This window comes from Xiphophorus hellerii, chromosome 11 (assembly GCF_003331165.1).
Source record: "Xiphophorus hellerii strain 12219 chromosome 11, Xiphophorus_hellerii-4.1, whole genome shotgun sequence".
Lineage (NCBI taxonomy): Eukaryota > Metazoa > Chordata > Actinopteri > Cyprinodontiformes > Poeciliidae > Xiphophorus > Xiphophorus hellerii.
Window position 1 is genome coordinate 16,473,865 of NC_045682.1, and position 16,065 is coordinate 16,489,929.

The window sequence follows — 16,065 nt, forward strand, 5'->3', positions numbered from 1 at the left end:
GGATGAAAACATGATGAGATCCATGCAGCTGTTTGAAAACGTGATGTAGGACGGCTTGAAATGAAGAAGACAGGAGCATGGCAAACCAGAGGGCTTTGTGTGTGTGGGCGTGTGTGTGTATGTGTGTTGGGGTGCACATGTGCCGTACATCCAGTCTATCCTCCTGTTTCTGCTCTCGCCAGCTGAGCTCTGGATGCAGCCAGAGCTTCCTGTGATGACACTAATGAGGGGACTGGAGTGGAATGCCCTCAGCCTTCCCGCTGCGTTTGGCCACACAGCAAAGTGATTAATGTGACAGGCGTTGAGCTCCGTCAAACAGATTGGCCGTTTATAGATAAAGATGCTCCGACATTGAAAGGATGCTTTGACCTTTGAAGAAACATGCCTTCCAGAGGTGGACCTATTTTTCATTTTTTGCCATGTGTTGTTTGCTTTTTTCTATCCAGACTTACTTGCATGTGTTTGAGGGGAAAAAAATGTCTTACTTTCCTGATACTTGTCAAATTTTTCCTCAAAGGTTTGCCATAAGTACATCCGCATTTATTGACTCATACATCCAGTGGTTGGAAGGATTTAAAAATTTAATTTGCGAGTCTCTGGATTTAGTGATGCTACTACATTTGTGTTGACTTGGCTGCTGCTCAGACCTCTCTGTCTTTTGCTTGTTGTTGTTCTGTGAAACGCCTGCATTAGAGAGTTCAAACGTTTAAGGTAGTAAATTATATAGACCTTACATGCTGTGTCAGTTGCCTGTCTTTTGTATTTCAAAAGACTTCATGTTGTCAAAAAAAATCAAATGTGTATGACTTTTAATTGATAGCATTTTTATGAGGTCAAGTCAAAGCAAAGCAAAGAAATATATGGAATTTCCAGGGATTACATTATTTAAGGAATAGTTTGGGATTTTCAAAGTTAAGTTGCGATAAAATAGTCATGTGCTCTTAATATTTCAGCTGCTGAAGATAACTCTTTTGACACTTTTGCCGAGTGAGTAGTAGCATTTCCCCTGAGGCTAAAGCTAACGGCTAGTCCTATATCCTTCTACATACTCCAGTTTTCATAAATGTCATAGTGAGAAGTATTTTAATCCTCGTCGCAATTAAACTGATGCAAGAGTTATTTACCAAAGAAACACAAGTAGCCTAGGTAGTGGTGTGTTGCCAACAATCCTCATTATCATAGCATGTACTTATGAAAAAACTTTGTTTTCTGAACAGAGCATGAGCTTTAAACTGCCTGCAGTTTAACACTGAATAGAAATCTTTACAAAGGTCCTTTCTTCATTTCTACTCTAAATGACTGCATACTTTCAGTTAAATATCCATGTAATGTAAGAAAGCATTCACAACAAATTACTATATCGTCTTTAGGATTGAAGCAGATTTACAAATCTATATTTCATGAAGAATATTAGAGTTTTATCTACTATGTGGAAGTTAGTTGGCAACTTTCTTTAATAATAATCCAGGTTGGAGGGTGTTGGACCAATTGACTTTTACTGCCTTAAAGATTTGTAAAACCAAAAACATCGAAATATTTTATCCAATCTCAAAAACTTTATAGGCCAGGAGAACACAATCTTACAAACCTTTAAACCTTTGTCATGTTTGGACTGGGTTGCATTTCCCAAGAAACAGATTCTTATTTATACAGGCAAAGGAGGATGGACGCTGTACTGCACCAGTGATCTTCCTTTCCGAATCATGTATTGAATCATGTATTGTCCAGTCAGAGTTTGGTAAAGCACCATAAAAAGCAAAAATATTATAGCAGTTTAAGTGAAAAATATTTGGCTGATTTCAAAACAGCCTTACTTTTTTATATTTACTCTGAGTGAAAACGTTGACATGTTTGGCTCTCAGCATGTGTTTCACATACATCAGTGTCACACTGCCTCCTAGCTTAGTTTAGTGCATTTAAAAAAAAACATCTATTTAACTCTTAATACTTACCCAATAGAAATATGGCAATGTTTAGAGGTTCAGACTATATCTGTCAGATAAACCACCATGATGTTTTTGAGATTGGAGTTGTTTAGGACGGCCCACTTTAGTCTTGGGCCGTTTCGGAGTAGCTATTAGCTTCAGCCTCCTGGACCATTTTACCTGAATTTACGCTGCTTAAAAGACTCCAGAAGAGGTATCTTTTGCAGATCAGAGGACAGATTTTACCTTTAAAATAACCTGACCTCAAAACATCTGGGCTATCCTCTGACATTAATGCAGAGGCCAGCATTTAGATGGTAGTGAATAGCTCATTTTGCTAAGTATAGAAGGGTGAAGGTTGTCAGAAGTCAGATTTAATGTCAGCTTTGAAATGATATGTCCTGACATAATGAACATGTGACACTGACCAAAACAACGATTTTACACCTAAAGTACAGACAGAACAGAACATCGATTGTTGCTTTCTGTGAGTTTTTCAGTATTTGAAAGATAATAGAAAACTCACAGGCCTACAGTATTTTAATCACTGAAATATTAACCACTTGCTTTTTAAAGTCAGTGGAGCAGTTCTTTAGAGTGTGCTTCATCTGTGTGACAACCCCTCCCCCGCTGTACAGTATCCTTTGTTGAAGCAGTTGCTATATCATATTAACAGAAGATTCATTTAAAGCCATAAAATAAATATTTAAATTATTTGATTGTTGTATTTTACTTTACTTTGCGTAAGCTAGATATCATAAAATATTCAAGCTATTCACATCATTGTGTTGGACAAGGGAATATGCAACGTTCTGCAAAACACACTGCATAAATGAATAAATGATGAACACCACACAGAGAACTCTGCATTTACAGTAACTAGGATGTGTCCGAAATAAAGCCCAGATATATTTTAGAAATAAGACTTTTCTCTGAATATTAAAATTTGTGCACTTACAAGTAGCAGCTGATTAAGCTTGAGCTATAGCGTCCTCCAGAGTTCTGAACACTCCAAACAAAGATGTGTACAAACGCCTTAAAATAAATGGTTGTTATGGAGACTTGCCACTCGCTGCCCCAGCTCTGTAAGAGTAAGAAATTATATTACCACACTTAACACCCTCCTTCATGTGTGTGGTGGAAAGATAAACATGTGCCCTTCTTCCAGTTCCAGTTTTTTCAAGCTGCTGTTTATTTCCTTACTTAAGGAGATTAGCACACATCCAGTTGACTGAGTTGTCTTTGCCACTTTGAAACATGAGTCAGAGAAATGGATGTCTGTCAAGTCACATTTATGACCAGAGGAAACCAATATTCATAAGTAATTAATTAAACATTTCTAGGAATTCTGATCAACTTTGGAAAAATGACAGAACAGATTATAAAGATGTTGGAGTTTTAAATGCAGTTGCAAATAGGTACAGGTACAGCTTGTACAACTGACTGGAAATGCCATCTCATCTCTGAAGCGGTTGAAAATCAGTTTGCTGTTTTAAAAGACCTTCCTGCTGATATTTATTTTTAGTGTGATTTAGTGTCATTTTGTTGTAAATAGCCTCATCAGTGACATAAAGTCTAAATAAGATTAAAAACAATAAATGCAAAATCTCCTGGAGATTGACACACGGAATTCCACTATATTTACACAGATTTTCATTGAGTACATAGAATTTATTTTTTTAAAAAAAATTGTATTTGTTGTTTAAAATGTTTTGAGACTGCACATTAGTGTTCAAAATATAAAAGTATAATTAAATTATGATTTTTCCATCCATCCATTTTCCAACACCCTTGTCCCTAGTGGGGTCGGGAGTTGTGCTGGTGTCTATCTCCATCTAGCGTTCCGAGCGAGAGGCGGGTTCACCCTGGACAGGTCGCCAGTCTGTCGCAGTATAATGCGTTGTTTAAAGGTACATTAGAAAGCAATAGCAGTGTAAAGGTAAATAGTAGCCAGTCGAGAGCAGTAGATTAATATAAAGCAGGAGATAAAGCAGAAGAAGAAACTCATAATACTGTTATCCTGTGGGGGGCAGTGTTGCCGTTTTGTTTTTCATACAGCGAAGAAGAAGAAGAAGCAGCAGAAGAAGAAGAAAGAGAAGAACCCACGTTTGTTAAAGCCTCTCACATTACATTTGCAGCGAACGCAGGCAGCGGGTTACCTCTATCCGAGAAAATGAACGGACTAAACGACGAGCCAATGGCACCGCAGACCTTTCTTTATGGTGAGATAATGTTTTAAAACCCAGAGTTTGTATATTTGTTGTCGCTTGATTCAACTATTAAAAGAGATAGTTCTTAGATTCAGGCCAATGTTGAAGTCGCACGCGCTCCTCTGGGATTTATATTAAGTCTGTTTTGTGACAAAGAATGAGATATTTAAAACATTAAAACCTTTTGAATGTGACGTTTTACAGCAGTAAAACAGAGTTGTTCGAGACCTGGTGAAAAAACGAGAGTCTTTCGGATCCAGTTTTCTGCACACGTGCTTTTTGTAGTCAATATGGCGGCGCCCGTGATTTAAGTAAACTGCTTTAAATTTTAACTACATTCAGCCTATAACACGCGAACCGGGTCACTCGTTCAAAACTTACTCGACATTTTCCGTGCGTGCTTACTTAAAGCTAGAGGTTAAATTGACATTGTTTTCTGTAATGAAGGTTAAAACCGTCTCAACGTGCCTGCAGACACGCACACTGCTGGCCGCAGCGCAGATTGAACAAGCCACTGAATTTTAACTGGAGATTTCATCTGGTTACCTCCGATCTGTTCCACAGGCTTTAGTCTAATTTGGTACGGAGCCAATTTTATGTAGCCAACGGGGCCTCATTTTAGTTTCCTTTGTTTAGATCATGTATCAAATCAAGTATAAAATTTTGATTCAACAAACTACTGATTTTTAAGAATTTTAAATACTAACCTTTTTTAACATGATTAGTTTGTGTATTACTTTGTATTTGGAATGTGTCTTAAACATAAAAGTTTGTTTTAAAATTGTTTCAAAGCAACAAAAAAAAGTGTATCATAAACTATAATTGATATATTGATTGCTAAGTTCATAAAGTGATATTTTAACCAGCAGAAAGTCATTTTGGACCTTTTCCTGCACGTGCTTCATCTTCACAAGTAATTTTTTTGGACTCCAGAGCGCCCTCCTGTGTCAATTTTCAAAACTTCATCTGAAACCCAAATAATTTCTTTGGAAAATTGCAAGACTGAAGATGCATTTCACTTTTATTTTGATTCAGTTTTTTCCTTTACTTTATTATTATTATTATTATTTTTTTTTTTATCAGGGTGTGTTCTGGCAGCCGGCAAGGAGGTGGTCTTCAATCCTGATGATGATGAGTTGGAGCATCAACTAGATCTGAGGATGGTGAGTCCCATAAGTCCCTCAGATATGCAAAAGGAGAAAAAGAAAGCTTCAGAACAGACGCACAGAACATTATAATGCTTATTTTTTCTTAGACAGTTAATTTCTTCTGTTTAATTAAATGTTGGTGCACAGCTATAGTACAGACTTGTATACAAGTTCAGTCAGAATATTTCTCAGGATGGTAATCGCTGGCTCTAAATGAATTAACATCTGTAAACACTTTACTCATTTTGGGGAAATCAGAGAAGACGTTTCCTCTGCAACAACAGTTCAGTGGCAATCAGACATGCAGTCTGTAGCTCCTTTGCTGGTAGCACCCAGATAGTGAACTGTATTGATTATTACAAGGCCACAGAATGGCAGTCTAGGCAAATAGGACATAAAGCTATATTAAACACAATGAGATTGAACTGGGAATGAACAAAAAAAATAGGCCTCGGTTCAATTAGAGTCCAACTTCAAAACAACAACAAAAAAAATCTTTATTACAGCCTTGGGTTCAAATTTAGTGATTAAAAAGTATGACTTGTATTCATTAACTGTATGCATTATGATTCTGTGTGGTTTAGATCTTGACATTATCTACAATTAAGCAATGTTGAGGTCAGCAGCACCAGTGTAAGGCAGTTTTGATTTGTCAAACTTGTGTGAATTTTAGCTGCTATCCATTTCCAGCACCTCTGAATGGTTTATTAGCTGGCTCCTGTAGTACCTGATGACATGTTGAGGGTGTATCAAGAATTTGACTTCTCGCTTGACCAAAAACGCATCAGAAGCACACAGGATGCCGGTTTTTAAGAGCAGGAGTTGAATGTTGCTGATTTAAGCTTTTATATAAACATGTTATTTGTTAGAACATGTAGCCGGCGGCACGTCTAACTTCATTCAGCAGCTTAAAACAACTTGGTGACATATTTTTCTACCCTCAGTGTGTTTCATTAACAGCTCATCATGCATGACAATGGTGGTGCACTGGTCACTGAAAAACTTTATTATCCATCCCCTTACACAGCAATCAGACTCTTTATCTGCCATTTTTGGTTGGAATCTATAGTATTATAGTAGGTGTCACCAGTTGGGCTTTTGAAACTGAAGAAAAATTCTGCAAAGATCTGAGCTGAAAGTCACAGTAAAGGTTCTGGGAATAAAGTTGGGGTTTTTAAATCTGCCTGCTGTTCTTACTCCTGCAGGCATGTGTGGACCCCAGCTCCAAGGATGAACTCCACTTGGTGGAGGTTGAAGGACAGGATTCAGAGGGTCAGAAAGTCAAGGCAGCGCTAGTTTCACTCAAGCCGTCCACCCTGCCCAGCGTAAGTCTATATCTACCTAGTCATTGATGTTATATTTACCAGGTATGTTAGATATTATGTATATCTGATATACATATTACCTTGTTATCTTATTGGTTGATGTTGTTCTTCTTCAGGTGTGTCTTGGTGGGTTCACAGTCACACCCCCAGCAGTGTTTCGTCTGAAGACCGGTTCAGGTCCAGTTCACCTCAGTGGACAACACCTCATCAGTGAGTATTTGTTGGCAAATAAGCCCAAATGTTGACATTATTCCAGCACTTACAGCTGGCTCATGTTAAACTTCTGAATATTTTCCCCAAAAGTGATGGAGAACGACCAGTCTTTTGATGAAGAAGATGATGAAGAGGAAGAAGAGGAGGAGGAAGAGGAGGAAGCCGTTCCAGCGTCAAAGAAAAGATTAATCCCATTCCCTCCTGCCAAGTCTCAGGTTTGTCTCAGTCATTTAACAAACCTCACCAGGTTCCATGTAGAAAGACGTCTGTGTGAACCAAACCTGATCTGATCTCTACAGAAAAAAATAAAAATGGAAGCAGGGGATGACGAGGACGATGAGGAGGAAGATGAGTGAGTATCGAGCTTTACTTTTTTTTTTTTTTTTTTTTTTTTTTTTTTACAGAATGCAATAATTTGATATTCTCAGAATTGAATTCAAATATATATATTTAAATGGCACATATATCTGGGTTAAGAGTTCAGACTGTCTCTCTGTAGCAGAACAGAATGCTGCTCTGAGGTGAAGCTTTATTGCTGAGGTTCCCCAGCATTAAGGGTAGAACACTTTACTAACAAGGTACCATCTTTATGACTCATGTTAAAAGGGGAAATCCACTATCAGAATCAGTCTAATCGTTTCCATGCAGCAGTGCTTCTCAATTCCAGTCCTCAGGCCCCCCTGCTCTGCATGTTTTAGATGTGCCTCTATACCAGAACAGCTGATTCAAATGATTGCGTGACCATCAAGTCCTTCAGAAGCCTGTTAATCACCCATTATTCAATCCAGGCATGTGGCAGAAGGGGAACACCTAAAACATGCAGGCAGGGGGGGCGTGAGGACTGGAATTGAGAAACACTGCCATACAGTAATTAGTTTTGCCCTCTAAACATCCCCAGCAGTCCATTTGCTGGATAACAACTGTAACCTTCTACGCATCTTTGTTTTTGTAAAAAAAAAAAAAAAAATCACGTTTGGTTGTAGCAAATTCTAAAATGGCATCGACTAACAATGAAGGCCTCCTCTTGTTACGGATGCAAGAGCCTTGAGTGAATGCTGCATTTCAAAATGATTGTGAAAAGAAATTTTAATAAGAACCACTAGATGGCGCTTTTCTACCACAGTTCGAGAACCTACCTGGTTATGTTACCTTATTGTTAGAAAATGAGTTCAGCCAGTCTGATATTTATATACATTTACAAACCTTTTAAGGTTGCTTTATTTTTATTTATTTATTTTTTTTGTTGTCTGTAAGTTTATGGTTGACCCTATTTGCTCCCTAGTAGGAAATGACGAGTTTTGTTCTGATTAAGCCTGAGTGGGCTGGTTTTGTCTTTAAATTCTTCTTCTTTTGATCTAATCAAAATAGATTAAAATAAGAATCAAGATTCAAATCCCTTATCAATGCTATAAATTACCATTACATTGTAAGCCTATTCAGTCCTACAGTACTGTAATTTCTTTTAGAGCTGTGTAGATGTTTTTGCTGTTTTAATTTAGCCATTAGTTACAGTCATGACATTTTTATCTTTGTGTCAAGAATGGAGTTGCATTTCAACTAATCAGATTTTCTGAATTTTTCTTTTTTTCCTTCCCAAAGGAATGACGAAGAGGAGGATGAGGATGAAGAGAGTGAAGCTGAGGAATCACCAGTGAAGGTGAGCAAACATTCAGAGGTTTTGTGCATTAAAATATATTGTGTGTGCTCTTTCTTATGGCTATCTCTTCATCACAGGCCAAACAAACCCAGCCCAAAGCAACTCCGGCCAAACAAAAGGGCCCGGCTCAGAATGGCAAGAACTCCGCGCAGAGCACACCTGCCCCAAAGCAGGTTAGATGCTTTTCACAAACACGGCTTCTATGAAACATTTATGGAGTCTACCAAAGCACTGATGAATTCCTGAAAGCTCAGGGCTAATTTAAGTTGACCTTTGTTTACTTTAGAAGACCCCCAAGGTTAAAGCCGAGAAGTCACCGAAGACTCCGGCAACTCCCAAAGTGAATTTAACCTTACCTCAGCTTAAAATTAAGCTGATGGAGGCAATGAAGAAGGTTGGTGTACTTAGACATGCTTCCTAAACCTGCCTAATTTATTGCCTGTTAATGATTTTGGTGTGATAACCGAAGAATTTGCCTTTTCTAGGGTGTCATGTTACCTAAAGTGCAGCCCAAGTTTGAGAACTTTGTGAAGAATTCCAACAAAGTGTGCGACCCCCAGGTAAAACAGCCACTTTTTTATGAAAAGCAATCAGTTTACAGATATTTTTTGTAGGCTATATGGTTGGTAGAAGCATTACAAAAACAATCCAAGAATGTTTCTAATTTTTCATATTTCATGCATGTTTTTTTGCCACAAGAGGGCACTATAGCCACATATTTAAATTTCCAACATTTTAGATTAGTAGAACTGAATCCACGTAGCTCCGATACTGCCATTTCCCCTGAGGCTGTTTGATTGTTTCTTTATGGGTGTGACATGTTGTTTCGTTTCTCTTTAGATCATTGCAGATCTGTGGAAGTGGCGACAGTCGCTGAAGGACGAAAAGTAGCTGACTGTAGTTTTTACCAATTTTATGACCTGTTCATCCCCATAGCCTCTCATATTCTCAAAGTCTAAGTCTGTGCCTCAGTTTTCCTTGGAATCACTCTGCCTTCCTGAATGTAGAGCTTGAATATTAGTACCACCCCCTCCTTTAGACAAACTGAAGCCTTTTCAAAGATTACTGGAAATGAAAGTTTCTGGACTGTTAGGACACGAGTGTATGTAAATTTGTTTTCTCTTATATCTGGTTCAAATTGAATTGTTCTCTTGGGTGTAAAAAGCATCACATCATACAAAATGCATACCTTGTTAAATGACTGTTGAAATAATCTACCCCTTTATTCCTGACTGTTGACTCAACCATGATCAACTTATTCAAAACTTGTCATGTTTAACCGTCCAATTAATGTTTTTTTTTTTCCCCCTCATGAGTAACAAGTTGGATAAAATGCACTTCAGCTTTGTCAAGTTGTTAAAACTTGAGAGTCCCTTAGGGCCGTCAACGGTAAGGCTGTGTATCGTTGAAAGGTGTTTTATGCCTTAGGGAGTCTGCAAATGACTTGTGTAATCTTTCTCTGAAATTCCAGTGTGTGCTCACAATTCAAAGGTACAAATTCGGTGCTCATTTGACTAAAGTAAGATCATGAAGGTGTAGGAGTGGTAAGTGAGATCATTCCATTCCGTTTCCATTTTAGTTACATAATTTTTTAAAATCTTTACTACTTTTTTTTTTTTTTAAACATCTGGTTTGATTGTTCATGTCTCAAAATTGATTAAAACAATATGGTGTGGCTCTTAATTTTTTTTTTTTACTGTTTCTGTTAGAATCAGAAATGTTCCCAGGTTTCAGGATGCTTGCAGTGTTTGATCTTTTTTCTTTTTTATTTGAAGCAACTTATTAAAACAAAACAATAAAATGAAATTAACATTTGGTGTTATTTGTAGTGCTTTTACTCTGCCACTCCCATTCCCCCATAATGCACACCTTCCTACCCAGGACACATCAACTACAGAATTGGTATTTCATTAATATAATCCAGTTTTAGCATTTTGATTATAAATATTTCTTGGTTATTTTTTCACAGTTTTATCAGCTATCTAATGAGGATAGCTGATATCCTCATTAAATATCAGGTGAGGTTCTCTTAAGGTTTGAGAAACTGAAGACAAATGAACTTTATGGACCAAAGTTGTGCACATGAGGAATTTGACTTCAGTCTACTTGCCTCGCTTGCATTTAGAATTAATGTTTGAGAACAGTTTGATTAAATTCGAAAGGAGTATTTGTTAAACTAAACGTTACGGGTTTGGCCTCGTTTTAAAAAGTTTATTAAAGCTTATTGTGCTCAGTCGGATGGGTTAGAGGAAGCATTCTTGTGTTGGGAGTAGGATGTAAAAACTGTTTTTCTGACCTTTGATCATATAAAGTTTTTTACAGATGTGTGTTTGACTATCTGACAAAAGAATCAGCCAATGGAATGTTTTATGGAGTCAAAAGTAATGACTATAGAGAGGTTTGATATAACCGGAGGTGGGCTTTATTGAATTTGGATTTAACAAGCCCTTTACAGGGAGGATACTACCTTCATGTTGTGAAGGTGATTAAAATTGTTTATCTGTATTCCAAATGAGTCGGAGTTGTTTCCTTTGATGTAACCTCCAAGGAAAACTTTTTTTCTTTTTCAATTTAAGTACTGGAATTGGATGTTTAATTTAGGTCACTGGTTCAGCTGCGCCATTCTTCTAAATGCCTGAGCTATTAGTATATTATTTACACAAAGGTAGCAAAGTCTTAGAGAGCATACATTTATGATCAGCTGTTGCAATGCTCTGATTGGTTGCCTGTGGTGTGACTAAGCAGCTTTCTCTGCTGATTAAATTAGAGGAAATTGCAAAAATGTTGAGACAGGAATTTATTCAGAAGTATATCTTTTCCTTTTCCAAGAAAAAGGGAATTGCAGTGGAGGAGTTGACAACTTCAGCTCTTGTATTGCTTTAAGATACTTATTTCTTCATGCAAAGAAACAATGTTCAATAGACTGGATATTGAACTTTTGAGGGACTGGAGCAGTCTGATCTAAGGGTTTAAGCCACTTTATTTTAATAATATGACAATAAGGGACACTAATGATTAGTCTGGCAGCGAGAACGAGGACAGATTGTAGGTAGAACTAGAGCAAGACAACACATGATCAATAAATCAAAACATACTCTGAAGATGAATGAAATACCTGAACCAATGCAAGGTATGAATCTAAATAGAATACCCCACCTTCTCGAAATATACTTCAGATTATTCATTTGTTTAAAGGATTACAGATACACTGTCAATCTCAAGTAGTGCTACTTCCAGATGTAATAAACTGGGCTACATGTTTTATTGGGATTAATGCAGTTTTGTCCACCGAGTAAGGCTCCCCTCCCCCCATCGCCATAAGGTGGCTCTACATTTTATATTTTAACAAGCTGCAGTTTGAACGTCCACCTACAGGAAGACCTTCTACCACAGCATAAAAGTATGCAGTAGAGATTTGTAGCTTAGAAAGCAGGTATGGTGTGTTTCAAGGGAACATATTTCCTCAGAAAGCCCAGCACTGTCCTATGATGACAATTTGACCAAGTGCAGGCAGAGAGAGAGAAAACTATGGCTTAAAAGAAAACTGCTAATGCAAGAAGTTGTTGCTGAGCCAGGGAGGTTAATGTCCTGACTGCTGCATTCTAGGGGCACAAGCAAGCATAACCATAGGTTCCTCCTCCCAGCCGTTTTTATAGTATGAGAAACTCATGGCTCGTTTACATCCCTGTTGTTTTTGTAGTTTCTCATTTCAAATAACCTACTTGCAGGTTTTTTCACTTATAATTGGCCTTCATGCATACATATTTGAAATTCTAATCTGCTGAACATTTCATTGGATCAGAGTGTGCCCTTTTTAAACTTCGGGGCATTTTCATCAACTGTAAATTTGCTCTTTCTGTACAATCTTCGGTGTAAAGCTACATGCTTCAACTTGTCTTTCACTTTCTTGGTACAAATGTATTTTCCCACAGAGGGACATTTGTTTCTTTCGTTTTAGTCTGCACAACACTGAAATCTTTACTCCATATCCTAATCAGTCTTAAATGTGAGGTTATCAAAAAGATTTAATGCACAATGATGCAGTGTATAATGCAAACTCATTTTGGAACAGAGAGTTAATACAGAGCTAGTCACCATCCAGTGCTGGGCTCCACTCAGCACAGTTCAAGGATGATGGAGTGAAGTAAAGAATTCAGCATGCATTCTGCAGCCTCTCTAAGGGGTGATTGACTTATCATTGTGACTGGCGCCAATCTTATGTTATGAAAGTACGCTTTTAATCAGAGCAAATACACAGACCCAAAAAAATAATAATCCATAACAGTTCTACTTCAGAAACACTAACTTGTGACTTCTTTCTTGGCAGAAAGTTATTTAAATTAGATATTTGAGAGCCAGTCTGTCTTTCCATTATATAAAGTTTGAATATATTAAGCATTTTTAAGTCAGTATCAAGAAATTAGATCTTTCACTTTAACTTTATTTACAACATAAAAACTTCAGATTAAAAAAAAAAAGCCAATACAAGCAAAGCTCATTCACACAAGTTACAAAATTGGCAATCTGAGTACAAGTCATAGTATCATTACTAATGCATTAAAAGAGCTTAGTCTAAAAAGGACATAAAAAACAAACCCTTACAGTAAAACAGATGTTACCCAACATTGTCCATTCAAATGTACTGAGCATGAGAAGTGCTTCCTACATCAAGGTTCTCCATAATTAACTTAGTGTTTTACAGCTGTCAGCTACATACACAGTACACTGAAAAGTACACATAAAGCACAGACTACGGTTTCAGACAGGACAGGACCGGTGTGTTCTGAAGTAAACAGCCGGTATTTAAAAAAAAACTTTTCAAAGCATTTGGTAAAATATTACAGTAACATCAATGGTAGTCCTGCAAAAAAACTAAAAAGGTGATATAAAATAAAGTCAGTACTTCATGGATACTTTTTTTTTTTTATACATTTCTCCAGATGGATTCAGCGTGAATATTAAAATGTTCTTTCAAACAATAACCAATTCCTATCCTCTTCAAACGTAGTCCTGCTTGTTGCTGGGGGGCCTGCTGGACATGGGATAGTTGGGCGAACGCTTTTCTCTTGGGCAGGATGCCGCCAGCATAGCACCTCCAATTATACCCAAAAAAGATCCAGCCCAGGCGATGAAGATGGCAGACCCGAACTCATACCTTCGGAGAGCAGAGTAATAAAAATGTAAAATCTGTTTCTGCACGTACAGAAGTAAGCGCAACCAAAAATCCAGAAAAACTCACTTTGTGTTGACAGGAGTGAAGGGATCGTAGAAGGCTCGGACGATGTCGTTGGCATACCAAGAGCAGGCCACAATGGCACACAAAGCTGTGGGAGAACATGCATTATTTGATACGTTTCCACTAGTTTTGAAAGATCCTGGTTTGAGTTTAGGGATTTGCTTCTTACCTCCAAGCAAGATAATAATGCCACCAGTCATAGCAATCTTTGCCTTCTTAACCTGGTCGTCGCCTCCGCAGTTGGTGCATTTCATCCCCATACAAGCTGCCCCCATCCCAGCTACAACCACAATTATGCTCACGACCATGAGGGCGCGTGTTGCTTGAAGGGCACCTAGATAAGGGAACAAAAGAAGTCGGTCAGGCCATCAGTTATTGTCAAACCCAACACGCAAACAAGACAAAAAAATAAATAGTTTCAATGAACTGATGCCGCTATAGTCGTGCCCGGTTCATGTGTGCATGTAGGCGCCACCTTTTGGGAAAAGGTGTTATAAAATTCCTTTGGGACAGAACAGTTGCCATCTCTTGCCACTGTAGAAACTGGCTTCAGTCAGAAACTCAGGAAATAGCGTGGGGGTAGGGTGGTAGATTGTGTAGGTGTGCTAAAACAGGTCTGACCAGGTTTCAAATTTCTTGTTAAGAAGGACACTCCCAGTTCTAGCAACTCAGCCCGCTTTTCTGAGAAACTTCAGCTGCCGGTGTTTGGAGCCACCAGATATATTCCCAGTCTCTTGGAATCAGTCTTATAAATGCAATTGGCTTTCATACTAAAATATATGATGGCACCCGAGTTCCTTGATGGGTTTGATTATCTAAAAAAAAAAAAAAAAAAAGTGTGGGGGGAAGTAGCACCTCCCATTTAGCCAGTCAGCCAACAGGAAGTTAAAAAACTTCACACCACATCTAAAATACTCCATGTTAAACCTCTTAAACTTCCCGTTTCTGTCTTTGATAACCAACAAAACTAAACTTTATTCAGGCTATTTTAGACTTCCCCACTGTTATGCACTTCCTTCAGGTAAAGGGCCTTTTGTACTGTTCTATAGGGTCTGTTGACTAAACAATGGCTTACCCAGGTGTTTAACCTTTAACTACATCTGCTGTGTAAAAAAAAAAAAAAAAAAAGATTTCCGCAAGGAGGGAGGGCTTTACAGGACAATAATGCCCTTAGGCCCAGGCCGTTGTGTTGATTCCCCGCTTTTCAGGTGGAAAATGCAAAGAATGTTAAATATTTGAATTTCTAGCAACGGTTTTAAGCAATTTCCCTCCAGAGTAGGCGAGGTCCCGGTTGGGTTAAAAACAACAACAACAAAAAAAACATGTAATGTCAAACAAGGGACTTATTCAAAAGAAAAACTTGTTTGTCAAGGCCACTGGAGCCAAAAGTAAAGTACCAACTGACATGAAAAGCAGCGGCAATAAAATGGTAACAGGTGAATTGTTAGTTACTTTTTTCCCTTGGAATAAATGTCTAGGTGACCTTTCACAAAGCCCATGTAGAACTAGGAGTGGGGGTCATATTTTTAGGTTAACTCCGTCAAAACACATAGTTACATACTGACCCCCGTTTATTATTATTATTTTTAAACACAAAGCATAATTACTGTTACTTACTGTTGAGCTGCAGCATGGAGTCGTACACTTTGCACTGGATCTGGCCTGTGCTCTGAAACGCGCAGGACATCCACAGTCCTTCGTACATAGACACGGCCGTGATGATGTTTGACCCAACAAAGGCCGACATCTTCCACTGTGGCAAAATGGTGCCAACTATCAATCCAATCACACCCATGAGAGCCAGAGCGAAGCCCAGAATCTGAAGACCCTTGTTTGCCATTTCGACGATTTGTTTTCCTTCTAAGTTGGGAACAACAGCAACAAAAAGCCAAAGACGTCCACCTGCTGCGAAAGTCCTGTTCCTTAAAAGTCCAACAAGCAAAACACAAAAAAAGACCTACTCTACTTGCTTCTTATAAAGTTATGTCCTTCTTAAAATATATATATTAAAAAGGTCCTTTGCTTTCTGCAAATGAAAGAGTAGCACACAGCAGCGATATGTCGGCTTAAAAACTCTCTCGGTAAATGCTTGCGCACCTGTTCCTCTTCCGCACCTTAACTAGGGAGTGGACGGCGGGAGCGAGCTTTTTTAGGCGGTTTCTAGGGCAGGTGGGCGGGGACGCGCACGCAGTTTCGACTCATCGGCGTAAGAAGGAACACTTGAAGTTTCGTGATGTAAGCGTTTCCTGGCAAGACACCGGACAGTAACACTGATACTACGCCTGGTTTGATATGGTTTTGAAACAGAAAATGTCTAGTAAAAACATGCGAATACAATTTCAACATGTTTA

At 38.2% G+C, this 16,065-nt stretch overlaps 3 protein-coding genes across 5 annotated transcripts in view; 2 read left to right on the forward strand and 1 right to left on the reverse strand.

Annotated features, from left to right (window-relative positions):
* kcnip1b (Kv channel interacting protein 1 b) overlaps positions 1–2,644 on the forward strand; it is a 28,865-nt gene extending 26,221 nt beyond the window's left edge. For both annotated transcript variants that reach the window (XM_032576805.1, XM_032576806.1), the window contains one exon: positions 2–2,644. In XM_032576805.1, coding sequence (XP_032432696.1) covers positions 2–49 — 48 coding nt within the window. In that variant the 3' untranslated portion in view covers positions 50–2,644. The remainder of the gene's footprint in view (position 1) is intronic.
* A 1,350-nt stretch (positions 2,645–3,994) lies between these two features.
* npm1a (nucleophosmin 1a) lies at positions 3,995–10,295 on the forward strand. The gene is made up of 11 exons (XM_032577111.1): positions 3,995–4,147; positions 5,219–5,298; positions 6,489–6,608; positions 6,725–6,818; positions 6,912–7,036; positions 7,121–7,173; positions 8,421–8,478; positions 8,556–8,651; positions 8,765–8,872; positions 8,964–9,038; positions 9,319–10,295. Exons 1-11 carry the CDS (start codon positions 4,099–4,101, stop codon positions 9,367–9,369), a joined length of 909 nt encoding a protein of 302 aa, XP_032433002.1. The 5' UTR covers positions 3,995–4,098; the 3' UTR covers positions 9,370–10,295.
* Positions 10,296–12,890: 2,595 nt separating this feature from the next.
* On the reverse strand, positions 12,891–15,844 carry cldn7b (claudin 7b). Of its 2 annotated transcripts, XM_032577033.1 has the most exons (4): positions 15,332–15,842; positions 13,884–14,048; positions 13,718–13,802; positions 12,891–13,633 (listed from the first exon to the last, which is right to left on the reverse strand). In XM_032577033.1, exons 1-4 carry the CDS (start codon positions 15,552–15,554, stop codon positions 13,477–13,479), a joined length of 630 nt encoding a protein of 209 aa, XP_032432924.1. In that variant the 5' UTR covers positions 15,555–15,842; the 3' UTR covers positions 12,891–13,476. The 2 variants fall into 2 exon arrangements, with proteins under 2 accessions (XP_032432924.1, XP_032432923.1); XM_032577032.1 differs by having other exon boundaries at positions 13,718–14,048; positions 15,332–15,844.
* Between the last annotated feature and the right edge of the window lie 221 nt (positions 15,845–16,065).

What these genes read in the sequence shown, in the direction of transcription:
- cldn7b (XM_032577032.1), bottom strand. Translation starts at nt 15,554, where the DNA reads ATGGCAAACAAGGGTCTTCAGATTCTGGGCTTCGCTCTGGCTCTCATG. An exon ending in CTCCATGCTGCAGCTCAACA is followed by an intron (nt 14,049 to 15,331) that starts GTAAGTAACAGT and finishes TCCCTTATCTAG; the next exon opens with GTGCCCTTCAAGCAACACGC. An exon ending in TTCACTCCTGTCAACACAAA is followed by an intron (nt 13,634 to 13,717) that starts GTGAGTTTTTCT and finishes TGCTCTCCGAAG; the next exon opens with GTATGAGTTCGGGTCTGCCA.
- npm1a (XM_032577111.1), top strand. Translation starts at nt 4,099, where the DNA reads ATGAACGGACTAAACGACGAGCCAATGGCACCGCAGACCTTTCTTTAT. An exon ending in ACCGCAGACCTTTCTTTATG is followed by an intron (nt 4,148 to 5,218) that starts GTGAGATAATGT and finishes TTTTTTTATCAG; the next exon opens with GGTGTGTTCTGGCAGCCGGC. An exon ending in CTGAGGAATCACCAGTGAAG is followed by an intron (nt 8,479 to 8,555) that starts GTGAGCAAACAT and finishes TCTTCATCACAG; the next exon opens with GCCAAACAAACCCAGCCCAA.